Consider the following 20116-nt stretch of genomic DNA (forward strand, 5'->3'; position numbering starts at 1 on the left):
TAATTAAATCCATTTAACCTGCACCTTTTTAACAAACAGTTTCTACTGTAGCAAAGTAGACCAATGAAATACTGAAAGCTATTTGATTAAGCCAGTCTATTTTTACCAGAGCGTTAGCGAAACCCCAATATTCTTCACTATGGTTGTGCAGACATTTGATCCAGGGTACACATGGAAAAAACCACAAAAATGTTCTGATTTTTCTACAAACAATTCTCCAAACTGAATCTGTTCAAACCAGAGCTCAGGACCTCTATGATACAGAACAGTTTGAACTTCCATTTGCATCAAGGCAAACATGAGTCTCTGATTAACTAAACAACATTTTTGGGAATAAAACTAACTTAACTGGGTCAAAATGTTGAAGAATGCTGCTCGGCGCTGGAGCAAGAACTATCAGTCTGCGTTAATTTTCCTGATTTTTTAAAATTTGTTCTACTTTGACAGAGGCAATAGAAGTAGTTGGCATTACTGAAAAATTATAGGTACATTACTTGAGTTATAACGGAGCTGGCTGGTGGCAATTTTAAATGTTCTGGTATATTAAAATGTTTAATAAAAACATATTCAAAGCCTCTCTAAAGCAGTTATAGTTCTTGGGTTTTTTTTTTAAAAAAAAATCATTAAAATAATGCTAAACTCAGCCAGTAAATATCTCCATATGGGAGAAAAACAAGGCCAAAGTTTAAAATCCAACACATCTTAAATCCAGAATAAGCTCACAGTATGAAACTATTCATTAGAGTCTGGAGTCTAAGTTGCCTTCGTGACCCATCAATTCTATACATCAGATTTTTAAAGATTTAAAACCTGAAGTCAAAGTTCTTGTCTTTTTTCATTTGAAAGCCATCATCATGCTGTGCTGACAGCCCAGGAGAGGGAAGTCTTCGAAGACAGCCACACAGCAGTAATAGCGTGGGCAGCAGCAGTGCAGGCTCCCCAAAGCAGATTTGAAAGGACCACTTCTACAGCTAACAAAACCAGGTTTCATCTCCCACATCCATTTAGTCCCTAGCCTTTCCACTGAGACATGCCAACCAGATGCCACATGCTAACAATTGTGATCATGGATTTTTGAGATGGGGACAATCGTCCGTAATGAGGCAGAGTGACACTTCCAGGACATCACATGGACGCCATCCAAGCACTGTCAGACGGCAAATGACTATCAGTCACGATAAAGCTGGGTTGGACATAAGCAACTAGTGAAAGGATATACATCCCATTATCAAGCGACTGACCAGCAAGTCCTCCTTGACAAAGGTCTTTTAGAAGAAAGCCCTTGGAATGCTGTGACTGACTGCTACCATGTCTTCGCCATGACTTTTCAGCGGCACTGGAACCAAATATGGTGTGACGATGGGCTGTGAAGTGCCTTGACACCTTACTGCATAAGCCAACTCAAAATATTTGAGAACTAATAAACAGAAGCCAAGAGGTAAAGCAGCAGGAATGTTGGGCTCTTACAGGTATTTTATTTCCTCTCATTCTCCTCCCCACCTCCCAAAAGTGCCATACATTGTGTTAGCAAATTTATTGTTAAAGACTAATAATCCCATCTGAGCCTCATAAATTCTGACAGTGGACATGCTGACTAATGAACCCTAGTGTTCTATTTGTGTTAACCAGGCCGGGTACATTCCAGCCCGGTACAAGTAATAGGAGCCAGACGTCAGTCTCTGGCAAGAGGCATATGGACAAGTGAGTTCTGGTTGGCATCACTGGCTATTCAGCATGAAGTAGTTTATGGTGGAAAGGATCAAAGCAATAACATCATATTGCTTTTAATATACACCACCCACATTACACTGAATAGCAGCAATGCTCTTAGATGCAAGCACTAAGATGTGCTAGGAAAAGAAGCAGACTGGCTGAATTCAAACACAGGGAATGGCAAGACCTAAAGAGTAAACAGCTTCCTCTTTTTTTCTTCTTAAAGGAAGGGCCGCTTAGTCCTGGGCCTCCTTAGGATGCGGTCTCACAGAGCAGTGAGTGAAGGCTAATAAGACTCATTATTGGACTGATTTGAATTATTAATCCCTTTCTTTACAAAGCCACACTAAAACAAATGTCCATCCCCAGATGCTTTCCCTAGCTGACCCTTTCTGTGACAGTGCTGCCAAACCCAGTGTCATATTGTGTATCATGTGGATTTGTGAGAGAAAAATTAGACAGATTTTCCACAGACGATATTTCACAGCTTTAAAAGAGACCGAACTATTTCCATCCCCTCTGCTTCTAGAGTGAGTTTTGTGTTTGGGAAACGTTCTGGGCTGAGAGCCCTGGAGCCCGAGGTCCTCAGCTGACCCTGGCATAGACACACCATGGACAGTGCCAGGGTTTGCCACATACGGAAAGCCATGTCTAATCTGATAATAGAATGGACTGAACCAACTGACAAAGAAGCACACCTCAGGGTCACGTTTGGCAAATGCATGCATCTGGCTCATTCCTGCAGCTGAAAGTCAAACCGAACCCTTGTGGTTGCAGGCAGCAGTTCTCCTGCAGTCTCAGAAGAGCAGATGCCAGTAGTAGCTGTCAGAAGTACATTTCACTTGAAGGTCTCTCGTCCCTCTCTCCCAGGGACCAATTTCAGAATGTAGAGGGGTAAGTGCAACATCCACTCCCGTTCATTCACTCTCTAGATGACCTGCTTAGACTGCTCTGTATCCCATTTACCAATCCTGATTCAGCTTTGAATCAGCAAAGCACTTAAGCAAGTGCTTAATTTATATGCTTAAAGTTAAGCACATTGTAACAGGGTAGCTGGCCTCTTAAATGCAATCAGGCCCAGCGCTTCTGTTCCAATCCAGGTGCAACCTAGTTTGGTGCAATAAGCAGGGCAGGTCTACCTCCGGGCAGTAATAAATGAGGAACAGCCCAAAGGCATGTGACAATTCAGAGTCCAGAGAGGGAGACAGAAAAGCCAAGGGATCTAGAGAAGCAGAGAGCTCAGAAGAAAAGAGCAAAGCTGGGCTGATAGCTGCAGGGAGAGGATGCCACTGAAGGAGGGAGCGGTGAGAGTTCCCTAGTTGGGCTGTGGAGGCAGAGATCAAGCTGGTGAAAGCAGAAGGCAGAAAGAAAGTGTGCAGGGGTCACCTACAAACTTCCCCACGTCGGACAGCCATGGCCAGAGAGGGCTGAGAGCAGCAGAGGGAGATGCTTGCTGGCCCTCTGAGCCAGAGGGCTGAGACTGGAGGTTCAGACAGGGCTGTAGGCTGGGGAATGATAGAGGGGAGCCCAATGTCATCTCTGGGCAAGAGCGAGAACTAGATCCGAGACTGAAAACGGGAGGAGAAGCTCCCTTCCTAGAAGGGCTGGAGTGAGGCCTGGTGATATGACAGGCCCATACCTGACAGTATAAAGAGATGCCAGAGTCTAAAGCAAGACACGAGAGCTGCACCAGAGCAGCTGAGCGTGGTAAGAGACGCCATGGCAGTACCTGGTGTGCTGATGGTTTACTGAGACTTGAAAGAGTCCATGTACTATTGGGATTGAAGCAACACACAAAACATCAAAACACAGTCCTTCCATCCACTCCAATAAATCCCTGGTATACTTGAGATTTCTTCATCTAACATACTCTTAATGATATAAATAGGGATATATTGTGTAATCTGAGCTCCAACAATTTCCAGAAATACATTGTGTGCTAATAAGGACCATCTCTGTTTCCCAGGCCAAAGAAAGCAACTGGCTCACAGTAAATACCTCATTTTGCAATGGAGTCCAAAAAAAGAAGAAAAAAAGAAGAAAAAAATAAACACGCTCTGAAACCGTATAAAAAAACTGGAAGATGTTTGCCATCCCTCTCTTCCCATCCATTTCTGAGCACGGGACAGGAGGTAATTTCAGGATAGTGTGATGATGTTCTTTTCTTTAGTAGAAATCTCTTTTTGTTTTCCCTTCCTTCTGTACTGAAGCTGCGTCACACTGGGCTGTCATATTTCAGCAGCAGAAAATGTGGACAACGTACAAGAATTTCTTGCAGCCTTGGTACAGATCACACAATGAGTTGTTGGCAAGGGTGAGACTCTGTGCTTTCCTGTGCTGTTCTAAGCAGCACACACATATCACAGCCCCAGGAAAGTGTGTGTGTGTGTGTGTGTGTGTGGGGAGGCGGGGATTAACAACTTTTGCACCCTCCCAATTCTAGGGTGTTCCATGGCCTCAAGTGAGCCTGGCAGAATTTAGGCAGCCCTCCGGGGCTGTCTCTGGCTGCTTATGGGCAGCAATGCGGCACAGAATCGCCACAGCATTGTGCTGAGACTCGTTCTCTGCCACTCTCACCCGCACTTTAGCACAACACCTGAGCCAGGGCTTGCAAAGGTCCCTTCGGGGGACACGCTGCGGCTTTCTCTACCTCGGTTCCCGCACCAGGGGAATTGTCCCCAGGCTGTATCTGGAGCTTTTAGGGTCCCTTTGTCCAGTGTATATGGTGAGAGTGGGAGTTCGAAGCATTTTTCTAGGGGAGGGAGTCTGCCTAGTGCAGTGGTTCTCAAACATTTGTGCTGGTGACCCCTTTCACATAGCAAGCCTCTGAGTGCGACCCCCCCCCTTATAAATTAAAAAACACTTTTTTGTATACTTAACACCATTATAAATGCTGGAGGCAAAGTGGGGTTTGGGGTGGAGGCTGACAGCTCGTGACCCCCCATCTAATAACCCTGCAACCCCCTGAGGGGTCCTGACCCCCAGTTTGAAAACCCCTGGCCTAGTGGGTGGAGCAGGGGAGGGGGAGCCAGGAGTCCTGAGTGCCATTGACTCTGCTACTGTCTCACTGTGACACAAATTAATTAGAATCATAGAATATCAGGGTTGGAAGGGACCTCAGGAGGTCATCTAGTCCAACCTCCTGCTCAAAGCAGGACCAATCCCCAATATTTTCCCCAGATCCCTAAATGGCCCCCTCAAGGATTGAACTCACAACCCTGGGTTTAGCAGGCCAATGCTCAAACCACTGAGCTATCCCCCCGAATTCATTTACACTCCCGTGAGTCAATTTACCCATCCATAAAATAGGTTTAATAAGAGGTTGTGCTGAGAGGCACAAATTAAAGTGTTTAGAGAACCTTGAAGGAAAAGAGCTAAAAAGGCCAAAATATACATTTCAAAATGTGACAGGTGTAACTGTGTTACCTAGACCAGTGCTACTCAAAGTGGTGGTCCGGTCCGCGAGCCACCAGCTGCCGGTCTGCGCGCACACTGGAAAGAAAAATTACCGGTCCCCCCACATCAGACAGCTTGAGAAGCACTGGCCTAGACAGCTATAAATATTAAATTGCCGGGCATCTCATTATGTTATTTCCTTTCTTTCCCTTTGTAAAATCTTTTCAATACATTTTTACATGTACCAGGAACCTAAAAGACCCGATTCTCCTCTGCTTTGCAGCTTGCCTCATCATTTACACTTGTGCAAAGTACACAAGTGTAAACAGCCACAGGAGGCACAAGAGACAGGAAAGAAAGCAGCAAAACGTTTTACCTGGCTTCTAGTTCCTGAATATTTAAAAGAATGAGAGAGGATAGGAATATCCATCACAAACATGTAATAGTAACCCAAAGAAAGAGCTAGAAGAGTATTCATCCTCTCCCTGTGCAACTCTATTTGTGGTGTGAGTTCTTCAACAGGTTTTGAACCTTCAGGGTTAACAGCAAACCAGCCTCCTCTAGTGGGGTTTTGGAGACAGGATGTGCTTTAGTCAGTATCGTTGATGAATCAACAGCTTTGTGGGTTTTGTGGTGATAGGAAAACATTCAGAGAATTAGATTCATTGATTGACATATTTTAACTAGAAACTTCATAGCAAGATACTCTTTCTGTCTCTAAAATACTCTCTGGCACCGCATTTCTGCTCACTAGTATTGCCAACAGCTTCCTAAAGTTAATATCCATGCTTGATGGTGGCTCTGGACTGCAAGACTCCTGTGTACCTCGGCTCAGAGCTCCATTAGGAATTAATATATGTTCCGTGTTTCCTTCAGCAGAATGGAACATGAGGGAGTCCACTGCATTTATTATTCATTCTTTGTTTCATTACGATCCATTTTCTATAACTTCAGGAATTTTGTGCATTAGCTGCACTGAGACTTTTCTGTGCTGCAACTGAAAGATATCCCACACTGAAATGCAGCCCATGCACACAAAGAAGTGACCTGATCCTCCAGATTCTGCACAGATAAAAATCCCATGAACTCAAGGGGAGTTTTGCCCGGATTAGTACAACACTACTGGGCCCAGGTCATTCAGAATGTCACTGGGATGCAACCCAGATCCTCTTGCTCCAAAAGCACAAGCTCCTACATATCTGAAATAGGGGAGAACGTCCTTCAGCAACTAGGCAATACAAGATCTATGGCACACGATGAAAAGTTCTGATTCCATCCAGCAGAGTGCAGCGGTACAGAAAACATACCCACACATAGTAAGCAGTTCATTACAATAGGTTTTAACTGTGGTTATTATTATACAAGACACTGAATGTCTTGGCAGGCAGCAACTAATACAACAATTAGAAAACATTTTGTCACTGGTTAGATGCTCAATTTCCTAATTGCAATCTACAAATGTAGCTTGCTGTGCCCTTCTTTAAATGTGTGTCCACACGTAAGCATCCAATCTTGGGGTGCAGCTCTGAACCAAATTCCAAATCATGACGTTTGCCTGCCACTGGAAAGGATCAACCATATGTGACTAAAAGTGTATCTGCCGGTCTTTATCCTTGTCTCTTTCACTCAGTCACATATTTCCTCTACCTTCAGGTACCCCTGGCCTTGCAGACTTTCATTTATGCAAGAGAAATTTTCTCTTCCCATATGGTGCTAGAACTGGGGAAGGGTTTGTAAAAGAAGAAAACTGAAGAATAAATTAAGGTTATTGTTAAGTGAGGCCTCAGGTCTGTTCTGCTACAGGCTACACACTTTCCTACAGCCCTCAAAGAGCCAGCCCTGTAATACTTGTCAAGAATGTTGGTTTAATAAAAACCATGTGATTTCAAAGATCAAGTCATAGCAAAGCCTCTGACTTTGCAGGGTAAATATTTATCTAGACTAAGCACTGGCGGAGTGAACCACTTTCATGTACTTGCAAAAACACCACAAAAAGCAGGCACACGTTCAAGGAACAGGGATTATTGCAAAGTGACCCACTGAGTGAAGACTGGCTTGATTGCTTGCATTTTCCAGACTTCACTGTGTTATCAGTCTAAGTATCAGAGTGTGGTGAAGGAACAGGAAGCCTCTGCACAGTTCCCTGGAACATACTTTGCCTAATGAATAAATCTTAGGAGGAAGAGTGCCCCTTGGCTGCCTCATGTTCACAATGCGGGGTACTTTCTGTGGGTTGGTTTTTTTAATTGATGGCTTGGACTATCGTACGTTTAAGTAACTTCTACAAACTCAAAACACCTCTCAACACTGCAGCTCACTGGTTGTTCGTGACTATTAAAGTGCAGTCAGCAACTGGATAGGATATAGCTACTGGTACCAAAAAAAACCACAACACAAAGTTGATGGGGTAGAAACCATCCACCAAGAAACAAACATAGGAATAGAGACACTCATCTGGCATAAGCATTCATGGCAGGAGCCAAACGGAGGCCTAGGAGTGACGGGAAGGCAGAGTCACAAACACAACCCCATTTACTGCGCATGGAAATACACCCAACTTTTCTATTCCATTCTGAGCTTTGAAAAACTCCCCTCTTATCAACTTTGATCCTAGTGAACAAATGGTTTCAGATGTTATTATAGAGTTAGAATGAGAGTATTGTACTTTATTCTATCATGAAAGTGTGTAAGGACAAAAATCATCAATCCTAAAATGGGAATGCTGTACCTTTATAGTTGTTCCGGTGGTGGTATTTTTTAGAAACATTAATTTATGAATTATATAGTGTGGAGGTTCTACAAGCTGTCTATTCATATTATAGGTCATATTCTAGTTGTACTTTGTCACAGAGGTGCAGGCATGCTGGAATAATGCCAGGTCCTGCCAGCCCTGAGCTCCAGAGATTTTAGAAGCTGCCCCAATACCTCCCATAATGGGAGGTCAGGTTTAATGATTGGAGACACCTTAATTCTAGTAGATGAGCTCCAGTACCATGCATCTTACTGCTAATCCCTCCTGGGAAGTTTAATGCAGAACAGTTTTGCAGCCTGCATAGGCCTGATTGGATTCTCACTGGAATTTTTTTGCATAGATGTTCCATACAAGTAGTAAATATACAAAAAAAGCAAGAAGGTTCATGGAACTCCATGGAAAATCAGTTTTAGTTAACTGGATGTTCCAGTTAATGATGATCATCCCTCATGTTTTCTTTTGGTTTTGGGGGCCTTGGTGACTGACAGGTTAATACTTCCAAATGGGAGGGTTCACTTTTCACTCTGTAGTATGCTTCGTTCAATGAGTAAGAAGAAACAGCAACACTTTAGGCCACAGAATGGGAATTAAATCCTAACAAATTGCACATTTACACATGTAACAGCAGCATATACATACAAATGGATGGTTATTGGTTCAAGTGGTTACAGCAATGGACTGGGAGACACTGGCTTCTTGTCTCTGTCTGCCATTACTTTGCCACTGGATTTTTCCCATGCAACACGACACTCCATGAACTGCCAATTTAAATGGATGCGCCCCTGACAACATTAGAAATATCATGATGTGGTTGGTACATTTGCGGGTGGGGTTTTGGGGTGCACAGTTGTGGATACGGTGGTAGCATGGGAGGAAGAGTAAGTTAAAAAACGTTGTACATAGGATATATGTAATGGTGCAGTGTGGCATAAAAGATTTCTGGCCTGATTTGGGGTTGGCCACATCAATCATGACTGGCACACACACACACACACACACACACACGTTCTCTCTCTTAGACATTTTTTTAAGCAGTCTTTGGCCTGACAAGTCTCAGAATCCCCTACACCCAGGAATTTGTTCCACTTATGCAAATATTCACTCAAAGAATTTGCAAAAATGACAAATAAACAGCATCCCAAAGGAAAAGTGAATTCAAAACAGCAGCAGCAAGAGCAAGAAGGCTGACACCAACCTCGAGTATCAGGGGGTAGCCGTGTTAGTCTGTATCCACAAAAACAACAGGGAGTCCGGTGGCATCTTAAAGACTAACAGATTTATTTGGGCATAAGCTTTCCTGGGTAAAAAACCCACTTTTTCAGATGCAATCTTCAGATCCATGCAAGGCTGAGCTCACCAGCCAGCAGGGGGAGCCAAGGAGAGAACTGTTAGAAGAAACTGGCCTGGAAACCAACCATACGCCAGCTACCATGTCTGAAATACTACATATGCTCAGGTTTCAGAGTAGCAGCTGTGTTAGTCTGTATCTGCAAGAAGAAAAGGAGGACTTGTGGCACCTTAGAGACTAACCAATTTATTTGAGCTTAAGCTTTCGTGAGCTACAGCTCACTTCATCGGATGTGCTCAGAAGGTGATGCCTGGATCTGTAGCAGCCAAGTGGCTGCATGACTGGACTCAGAGGCAAAGGTGGATGGGGAACTTATTTCACAGCACAGTTCCACCGCTAGATTCCTAGTGCTGCAGATCCAGCATGGTGCCACTGTTTTAAACACTGTTCTTTGTAGCTGCTGGGACAAGAGTGACCCTTTTACTGTGTGCCTGAATATTACTGCAGTGGGTTTCTCAGAATCAAGTGCTGAATAAGGAGCCATTCTTAATGTGGTTTGAAGACTCTACTGGCCCTCCAGAGCAAAGCCGCTGCACACTTCCCTGCTTCAGGGAAAGGCTATTTTACCATAAGATTAATTATCTCTGAAAACTCCTCAGTACAAACCTTTACATCTTCTGTTTAAAACCAGTCTCCTCATTCCTAGTGCATTCCTGAGCTAGCAGCAGGCTGACCTTCAGTGCTGACCCTCCTTCCCCTATCCCATGAAATGAAAGTTGACCTCTGGCAGGGGGAAGTACTCAAAAAACCCAGGCATCAATAAAAACTGGGGTCCACCAGAAAAGCCCAACCCCTTTACTGCCCTTAAAAATGTGGCCTTTTGTGTTTCCAGGGTGTTGATTCTCTCCCCCACTGTCTCTTTAGTGGCGATATATGACACTGGGAGCACTTTATGTCGAGCAGGGAAAACCCTTGAGTGCTGTGCACATGCAGGGAAACTCAAGCTCTCCGCATTTAAATTACAGATACACATGTGTAAAGTCTCCTATAAAATAAAAGAATGACAGAATTACATGGGGTACAGTCTTGGGGCCTTTTTCATTTCTAACAGATCATCCAAGATTTTTTAATTCACTGAGAATGTGGACTCAGCTCTTAGTCCCTGACTGGGCACCATGCTGCTCATGTTAACAGTCCACAGAAGAGAAGTCCCGCGTGTAGTTTATGCGCAGTTGGGAGCAATATATCCTGTTTACTGCAGAGTGTGCTCTGAAATGCAAAAAACAGGGATGAGAGAAAAGCCAGCACCAACAGCTAGGATCTAGGTTTGAAAACCATATTGAACTAGGAATTGGATTGGATTACTGAAGCCAAATATATGGCACCTTTTAAAGATTTCAGAGCATTAGGGAAGGAGAAACGTTTCTTTAACTTTTGAAGATCTCTTTAAAAATCTCTACAAATGTTTCACAAAACGTCTCAAACATTTTGGAAAAGATATAGCAAAAACTATGAAACTCCCTATTTCTCTGGCTCCTCTCATGCTACTGCAGATTTAATGCCATAACTCCAGTCTTCCAGCAAACCACACAATTAATTCCAGAATACGGATAGCAACTTTTGAGGTATTCCACGACTGTGGAACTCAGAGTGCATGCATGTTATATGAAACTAAAAATGCACCTTGTTCTCTGGGGTTCTTAACCAGAGGCTTGTCTTTCTTTGATTAAATCCTAGGACCATTAAACTAAGAAAAGGAAAAGACTGGAAAGACAGAAAGACAGAAAGAAAGAAAAGACCCAACTAGTTCTATCTGACCGAGAAATGGGTCCTCAATTTTTAAAAGTATAAACCAATTCAGAATAAACTAGGGATGCAATATAGAATGTTACAAAGCACTTCTTGTGCTAACTTCTTTTCCTATTTACCGTAGCAGGCGGATAAAGGCTGATCGCAGGATGCGATAAAGTCTTATTTTTCTTGAAGACCAACACAGAATTCCAACAGATGTTTCTGCTTTTAGATCAACTGTAGTTTTATGGAGAAGTTTTCTTTTCTCTCCCAAACAACAGACGGCACCAGAACCCAGGAGACCTGCTGCTGCTGCGAAATACGCTGGCTGGCTTAACTGCCACACGGACAGGAGCTAGCAGGGGAAAACGATCCAAAAGCAACTGATTTTCCCTTTTGCAAAGAGAATCAAAACAGAGTGAATGTTGTGCTTGTTTGTTTGACAGCCCTCCTGGATGCTGACGCGCCACACTTTCTGGGTCTGGGCTGCGTCTGGAAGCGGAAGAGCCAGATTACCGCAAAGCAGGTTGGTTTTGCAAAATTTCCAAACTGAAGGAAGTATCTGAAGTCTCACTAAAAAGCCTATTCTGTGGACATTGCCAACCCCGTTTTGTACTCCCGAGACATTCAGGAAAGAGTAGAACCTGCAAACTCTTTAAGGTTCTCCCCATCGCTTTTTTAGATCACATCAGATATGAAACCAATAAGACCCTCAGTAGCTGTATGTTAACTATATTCAGTTAAACTTTCACCGTTTTCACTATCTCTCATCTCTCTGATAAAAATTATGGTTTAATTGGTCCTATGTGTGTAGATAATTTGAGCCAAATCCCTCAAACCTGACTTCATCCTTAAGCAGGGAAAGCTCTCATTGACTTCAGTGGGAGCTTTGCCTGAGACAGTCAGAACTGCAGGATTTCATCCTATAATTTCCCCAAAAGATGGGATATGAATCAAATGCAGCCCAAAAGCCTCACCCGTGAATGGAGAAAGGCACCTCAGATTGTTTCCTTGGCACAACACTATCCCCTCATGTCCAGGAACTTACTCCTCCTTGCCAAGAACTCATTAATCCTTGGCTCAGGAAAACTTACCATAACAGGGAGCACAAAAGCTCCAATACTTCCCACATAGGCTAACTTGATAATATCAAGAGAGAAAATTAAGACCCTAAATCAAGGATGGATCTTCTTTGATGTGCTGCTGTATAATTAATTTGTTACTAGTTTAAAAAATCGATTCACCCACTCAAAGGAGATTTGCTTTTCTCAAAATATGACTAGTCCCTTTTTCACTTTTCAAAACTTTTTTGGTCCTAGGCTTCCTCCCATTAGCTACGAAGTACACTGATGCATGCTATGAACTCCATCTTCAAAATATTCATAACATATGCAAAATGCAGGAAGGTGGGCTTGTCTATACACAGTACAACGAGATAGTCACCTCCCTGCCATCAGTTCAAAGCCCATGTTGGACCAAAGTCGTTGCCATCTACAGTCTGATCTGCGGGTCTGATCCCTAGTGGTTTTGGATTAGACATCCTTCAGAACAGATTACTGTACATAATGACTGAGGTCAGCCTCAAACCCAAGAAGGGCACACATGGAGCTAATCTTGTTGGTTCTGAGGTTAATAGGGCCACAATGACAGCATTAATGAAAACCCTTGCTGTTTTTTGCCTTCCTCTGTACCATGGGGCATGGGTCACTTGCTGGAGGATTCGAAGTCTTTAAACCATGATTTAAGGATTCCAATAGCTCAGACATAGGTGAGAGGTTTATTGCAGGAGTGGGTGGGTGAGATTCTGTGGCCTGCATTGTGCAGGAGGTCAGACTAGATGATCAGAATGGTCCCTTTTGACCTTAGTATCTGTGAGTCTATGCTTATTAGCCTCATTCGACACATCTAGGCTACAACAGTGCATTCCATGAAGCAATAGGCAAATCAACTCAGATAAAATAAGGACTAACCTGAACCTTTTACCCAAATTAACTTAACAAGAAACCTTGATGTTTGGGGAGGGGGTGGTTTGAGATTCAAAACAGTAAATTTTTTGGTTGGTTGGTTTTGAAAATGTTATGCCTCATAGCCACTGGACCAGAAGCAGAAAAACCTATAAGAAACACTATAAGAAATCAACAATTGATTTCTGTCCTCTCAACATGTCACTGCCTTGCATAGACAATGGAAGCAAGAGGGGTGGGCAAAAGGAAACCATGTTTGTGTTCCATGCAATGCTGCACGGGGGGATAAAAGGGATAAGGAGAATTAGATGCTCTCAAAAGAACAAAAGCCTCAACTTACCAATGCAGGTCCTGCCATCAGTGTGCAGGCGAAAGCCTGGCTTGCACTCACAGTAATAGGATCCCAGGGTGTTCACACATCTGTGCTGGCAGCCCCCGTTGTGAATCTGGCACTCATCAACATCTGCAGATGGGAAGACGAACAGAAACATTCAGTAAAGTGGGCATGAAAGTAGCTAACCTTAGCATTTCTCCTGGTTGTTCACGGACTCCAGAGCTGAGGAATGGATGAAGGACAGGAGGGGAGAGCGCCATATCATCAGGTTTAACCATTCAGGACATTGTGAAAATCACAAGGACAGACATGCAAAGAGCATCAATGCAGATCACGAGTCATTCAAAGTAAACCACCCTTCAGACTTGACTCTGCAACAGTGCCGCCCCCACTTTGAGATCAGTTACTCTGTGCAACTTTCAGACATCTGAATGTACTCTCAGGATAAAGAGAGTAGAGATGGACTGAACTAAACTACTGGAATACTCCAGGGGGAAATCCCATTTCTGAGGCCTAAGATCTGTACATACTCTAAATCAGGGGTGGCTCTTCCGAGGTTAATATGCAGCTCCTTGCATAGGTACTGATTCTGAGGCTGGAACTACAGGTGCTAACTTTTCCGCGTGCTATGGGGTGCTCACTGCTCAACCCCTTGCTCTGCCCCAGGTCCTGCCACCACTCCAGCCCTTCCCCCAAGGACCCTGCCCCTTATCCCGAGCCTTCCATGACCTCGGTCCTCCCCCATCCCCACCAGAGCCTCCTGCGCACTGCAAAACAGCTGACTGCAGCGGGCGGGAGGCATGGGGAGGCACTGATTGGCGGGCTGCCGGTGGGTGGGAGGCGCTGGAGGCCGGTAGCAGATGCGGGGCCACTGACATATTACTGTGGCTCTTTGGCAATGTTCATTGGTAAATTCTGGCTCCTTCTCAGGTTCAGGTTGGCCACCCCTGCTCTAAATCATCCTTGTTCTCACTCTGAACAGGCTGGGCTGTCCCATTTGCTATATACATATTAAATTATTTATAATAATGACAAGAGTAAACATCTAACATTTAGAGACTATAGCCAAAAAGTATACCTTAAAGCAGCAAGTTTTAAATCCCTAGATTCCCTGCATTTATGGGTTGGGATCCTAGCAGGGTTCATAGAATATCAGGGTTGGAAGGGACCTCAAGAGGTCATCTAGTCCAACCCTCTGCTCAAAGCAGGACCAAGCCCCAATTTTTGCCCCAGATCCCTCAATGGCCCCCTCAAGGATTGAACTCACAACCCTGGGTTTAGCAGGCCAATGCTCAAACCACTGAGCTATCCCTCCCCCGAGGGCTGACTCAGCCCTTCATCTTTCTGTGCCAGAGAGACCAGATTCCATGCAATTTACTTTGTAATAAAGATAGGGTTCACTGAAGAACACCTTGAACAGAGGTCCTCCCTTCTCTGTATGAACACTAAAGCTCAACTTTGCCAAAGCCTGCATGCAACATCTGATGCACACACGCAAGTTGTAGATTTCCCAATACCAGCCTGACTTGCTTGTGTGCTTGGGTTGTCATGCAGATAAGTCAAGTGTGCACAAGCTAGGCATAAAAATTTTGAAAATTCAGGCCATCATAAAAGTAGGGATTTGTCCATATGATGTTGACCAACATTCCCTCTCCCTCCCTGCATTATCTACATGGCTGCAGCTCAGAGCTCAAGAGGTGTTGTATGTATATATTGTGGGAAATACTTTCACCCTGAAGCATACCAAAGAATGCATATGAATATTAAATGTTATTACTATTGAGCTCATTCATCCCAATTTTTTCCAAAGCACTTAAATTTCACAAACTACAGGTCTCACTTTACCTGTTGTTGCCATACAGCTAACCCTGGGGTGGAAGGTAACAGATATTTAACCTGTGCTCAGTAATTCTACATGATATTAAAGGCCAGAAAGTAAAGAAAACCATCCTATCCCACTGAAATTGTGAATAATGGACTTGTATGAGGATTTTTTCATAATACAATGACATCTGTTTAAGGTCAACTTCACCCCATATATGAAACTCTGAAATGTGTGTTGCAATTTTCTTGTCTGCCCTTTCTAGTTCCTTCTACTGCACAGGTATCCATGGTATCCTGGCTTTCACACCAAAACAAACTTGGACAAACTGAGGCAAAACTTTCTACAAAGAGAAACACATTTGGCCAGCATTCATCTGTGTTGCCATTTCCATAATTGAAGCTATCTGGGCTTGAATAAAAGCCATTCTCCTTGCCAGAACAATTTTATTTTTTTCCTCCAAACAATGAGCATTCTTTGAAGGGTTCAAATGTTAACCAATCCATTATTTCTTGGGCACACATCCTATCCCACCTCATATTTAAGGCTATGAAAAAGTAGACATTTTGTGTTTAAAAACAAGAAATTCACTCCTGTTCCACAATGACTAAGTCACACACAGTTGTCCTTAAATACTGTAGAAACAAGGAAGATAACCACCCCGGGAGCTTCATGCTATCCAATGCTATCTCAGCTAGACATACCCTGAAAGTAATTGCAGGATTCAGAGACACAGGATTCCTTAGGTGAAGAGCAGTTTGTGTTTGTGAAAGTTATATATTTGCTAATTAACTGATCTTCTCACACATACATATATACACATACTAAGCTATAGATCCATATAGAGAAATCACAAGTCTGGATTTCATTTTTCTTCTGTTTTTGATTCCCTCTTCCCTTCCTACTAAGAGGCTGAAAGTCATATTAGTCCAATGTAATTGGAATAGTATAGCAGGAACACCATTCTCTTCTGTAAAAAGAAAAGGAGGACTTGTGGCACCTTGGAGACTAACAAATTTATTTGAGCATAAGCTTTCGTGAGCTACAGCTCACGTCATCGGATGCATTCAGTGGAAAATACAGTGGGGAGATTTATATACACACAGAACATGAAAAAATGGGTGTTAAAATACACACTGTAACAAGAGTGATCAGGTAAGGTGAGCTATTACCAGCAGGAGGGAGGAGGAGACAGACCTTTTGTAGTGATAATCAAGGTGGGCCATTTCCAGCAGCTGAAAAGAACGTCTCAGGAACAGTGGGAGGGGGGGGAATAAACATGGGGAAATGGTTTTACTTTGTGTAATGACCCATCCACTCCCAGTCTTTATTTAAGCCTAAGTTAATTGTATCCAGTTTGCAAATTAATTCCAATTCAGCAGTCTCTTGTTGGAGTCTGTTTTTGAAGGGTTTTTTTTGTTGAAGAATTGCCACTTTTAGGTCTGTAATCAAGTGATCAAAGAGATTGAAGTGTTTTCTGACTGTTTTTTGAATGTTATAATTCTTGATGTCTGATTTGTGTCCATTTATTCCCCTCTTCCCTTCCTACTAAGAGGCTGAAAGTCATATTAGTCCAATGTAATTGGAATAGTATAGCAGGAACACCATTCTCTTCTGTGTTAGAAACAGTTGGCTTCTTGGCTGAGAGACTAAACCAGTATACATTGTTATCATTCAGTTTCTTTTCCATTGCTCCAACACTCCTTTTTCATGACTGTATCGAGGCCCTAAGAAATGAGCCCAAAAATGTTTCTATCAGATTGCAACTGAAATTTGAAAATGACAATGGAAAAGAAAGGCTAGTATAATTAAATGCTCTTCTCTCCTGTCTGTAACAGGAAACAACAATAATCCTAGGAGACTATTGAAAATGTGAGACCTTTTGTTAAATCACTTGTTATTCTAATCTGTAATAATAGATTCTCAAATCGAAACAAATTCTTCCTTTAGGTAGAGTGGCCTTTCTGTAGTGACACTATTGCATGGTATACGGGTGACCACAAAGAAGAGAATTACAACAGCCAAGAACTCAGGATGCAGGCAGGAGCAAGATTTTCAACAGAAGAGTGGTTAAGATAGTATCAGGTGACAGAACACAGGGAAAAGCCATTTGGAAATATACAGAAGAGCAGCAACTACAGTGTAGCTGGCAACACTGAACTGAACAACAAGGAAGAGGAGTTACTTTAGCATGGTGCATCACAAGACATGAGTTTCACAGCACAGAGTACAACTAAGGATAACTCTCCCCTGCAAGCACCTTCATTGCCCTCATGCCAGCAACACACACTGAACAACAGAGGTAACTTGATTCAGAGTAGCAGCCGTGTTAGTCTGTATCCGCAAAAAGAAAAGGAGGACTGGTGGCACCTTAGAGACTAACCAATTTATTGTTATACCAAATATGAGGCTGCACGTCCTCTTCTTCAGATCAGTTGAGTGGGAGGAGGAGGACAAACAACACTCCTACCATACAGAGTCTAAAATAAACAAACTTAAAAAAAAAGGTCAGATCTTGACAACTGACCAAAGCCAGGACCATGGCTCATAAACACTCGGTCCAAGGAGAGTCATGCTGGCTATTAGGAACACAGACATGTGTTGTTCTAGTTTACATAGGTGGCTTTGGGTTCATTTAGGGAGATAAACAGTAGTGGCGGCTTGCGTGTGTCGTTAAACCACAATTACAGTCCCTCTGTCGGGAAACATCATACTCAGAGCTTTGTAGTTCAATCTAATTTGAACATGGATTTGCTTCTAGCAGAGCCAACATGCTTTCCCTACTGCACAGACAGCTCACAGAGTACGGGCTCTTCAAAGCCTCTCTTCTTCCTGGCCTACGACACCCAGCCCTCCCTCTAGTAAGCCTGTCAAACCCACCCTCCTCCCCGTTCTTCGTCAGTCTCCCAGGAGCTTTTAAAACAATATGTGATGAAATAAACAAAACAGTTAAGGCAGGAATCGAATTTCTGTGCACCAGGCTTATGGACTTGGGAGGTTTCCAGGGTACAGGATTTACAGTACACAAGGGGGGGGAAGCATTCCTGAGTCCTGCTGTGCTGGCCAACGCACTGCCGTGGAGATCCCCTGCCGGATTTACTCAGCAACAGCTACCGTATCGTACCTCACGCTGCACAGCGAGCAGCAGCAGAGGGAGTGATTCATGGTGGATACATAAAAGTACAGTGGGGCAGACGTTACCAGTCCAGCACATAGGTCAAGCCGCCAGCAGAGCGATATGTCCTGGCTGCGTGATGAACAAATACATGTCAGCACTGATTGTTACTAACAACACTGAGAAACAACTCCTCCGTTAATCGTTCTAGGGTATTTCCCATAACTGCTTGTGCCTTTGCACATAAGCCATTTGCAGGAGCTTGTCCCAGCACACACTTGAATCGTATTTGGAATCCCCTCTACCTGCCTGCATTAGGAGCTGCCAGTCCTAACTGTTTTCATTCTTTTCTTGCCCTCTACTGATTGTTTCAACAGCTGTGACTGTGCAAGGGATCTCATAAGTCTTCATCCTTTCTTTGAAAAATGAGACAAAATAACCCTGGAAGGACAGCGTGCTTCCTAAAACCACAAAAAGAACCTGGTTTGTGCTCCTATGGCTCGGTTACAGAGTATAATAGAAACGCTGACATTTCCTTCCAGCACCTTTCACCCAGGGGCTTCAAAGCACCTGAAAAATGTTAATAAACTATGCAGCACCACACGTGGCCAAGGTCCCTGTCATTAGTCAGTGGTGGGACTAAGGCCCAGAGAGGTTGAGTGACTTGGCTAAAGTCACAGAGCCGTCAGTGACAATGCCATGGGTAAACATGAAGAGCCCTGACTACCTAGCCCTGCTCCAACCTCTAAATCACACTCCCCTCCCAGAGTCAGGAAAAGAACCTGGGAGTCCTGACTTCTAGTCTCCAGCTCAAATGGCCAGATAACACTTTCCTCAAGGCTCCTACCACATACCGATTTTCTATTAATATCTTTATATGAACGAGACACACCATGCTGCAGGCTGTGGATAAAAAAAATCACTTTCTCTATTAAGAGCTAGTTATTCTCATTAACTCCCAGGAGAAACGTCCATTTCAACAGACACTGTTGACTGAGCGGTGCCGTCTTTCAGGGGGAAGGAGGCATTTTTAAAAAAATAAATAGAGTGGTACCTTTTAAAGTAAAAACAATTACAAAATTCTGATGTGAAATCTTAGCTCCAATTGGTACCCTGTGGTGAAAGCCTAACGTGCCTGCCAAGCCAACCTAGCTCCAGCTAAAACACCTTCCTTCCTAAGTCTTTGCGAGACTTAGCTTCTACAGGGTCCCAAAGCCTGTGATGTATTTACTCTATATGCAGGTTGGATAAATCAGTTTGTTATCTGGAAGGCCTAGCAACAAAACAAAACCATGCTTGCAGCATGGGATCCGAGAACGACACCTTACTCCCATAGTCCATAGTGGCCGAAGGCATTGCAGAGATAACACCAGGGAGGGATGGAGTACCTCGCCTTGATGTCAAAGTGACCTTTTGATGTAGAAGCTGTGCTGATGAGCTCCATAGAAGGCAGAGTCCAAACTCTTTGGCCAGAAGATCAAGTCCTTTGCATGGAGAATGAGGGGGAAAGGGAGAAACTCCCTGATCCCCAAAATGAATTAAATATAAATTACACAGAAAAACCTACAGAAAATCCAACAGCTGCCAACCTGTTATTTGTGCCTGTTTCCACTGGCTACAATGGCTGGAAGGAGAGGGATCTGGCAAACACATTCCTGCTCATGTGGTCCAGGGGCAATATGAGCACAGGCTGGAATTATTAATTAATTATTAATTAATTGATTATTAATTATTAATTATAAGAAAATTTTCTCCATCTGACCCATTATTTCAGTGCTTAGCTTGAAGGCCACTTTCCAACTAGCAGAGAGGAAACTAGCAAAGTAAAGAAACATTCTACAGTCACCAGCTTCAGTACAGACCCAGCTGGCACAGTTCAGAACTTGAAGCGTCTTATCCACCTCCAGTGAAAATCTAGAGGACACTTGAACACTTTCCCTG

General features: G+C 43.4%; 1 protein-coding gene across 11 annotated transcripts in view; it reads right to left on the reverse strand.

The window, feature by feature from the left end:
- MEGF6 (multiple EGF like domains 6) overlaps window positions 1–20116 on the reverse strand; it is a 255960-nt gene that overhangs the window by 61644 nt on the left and 174200 nt on the right. For all 11 annotated transcript variants that reach the window (XM_073316362.1, XM_073316365.1, XM_073316363.1 and 8 more), the window contains one exon: window positions 13245–13367. In XM_073316362.1, coding sequence (XP_073172463.1) covers window positions 13245–13367 — 123 coding nt within the window. The remainder of the gene's footprint in view (window positions 1–13244; window positions 13368–20116) is intronic.

This window comes from Lepidochelys kempii, chromosome 18 (genome assembly GCF_965140265.1).
Source record: "Lepidochelys kempii isolate rLepKem1 chromosome 18, rLepKem1.hap2, whole genome shotgun sequence".
NCBI lineage: Eukaryota > Metazoa > Chordata > Testudines > Cheloniidae > Lepidochelys > Lepidochelys kempii.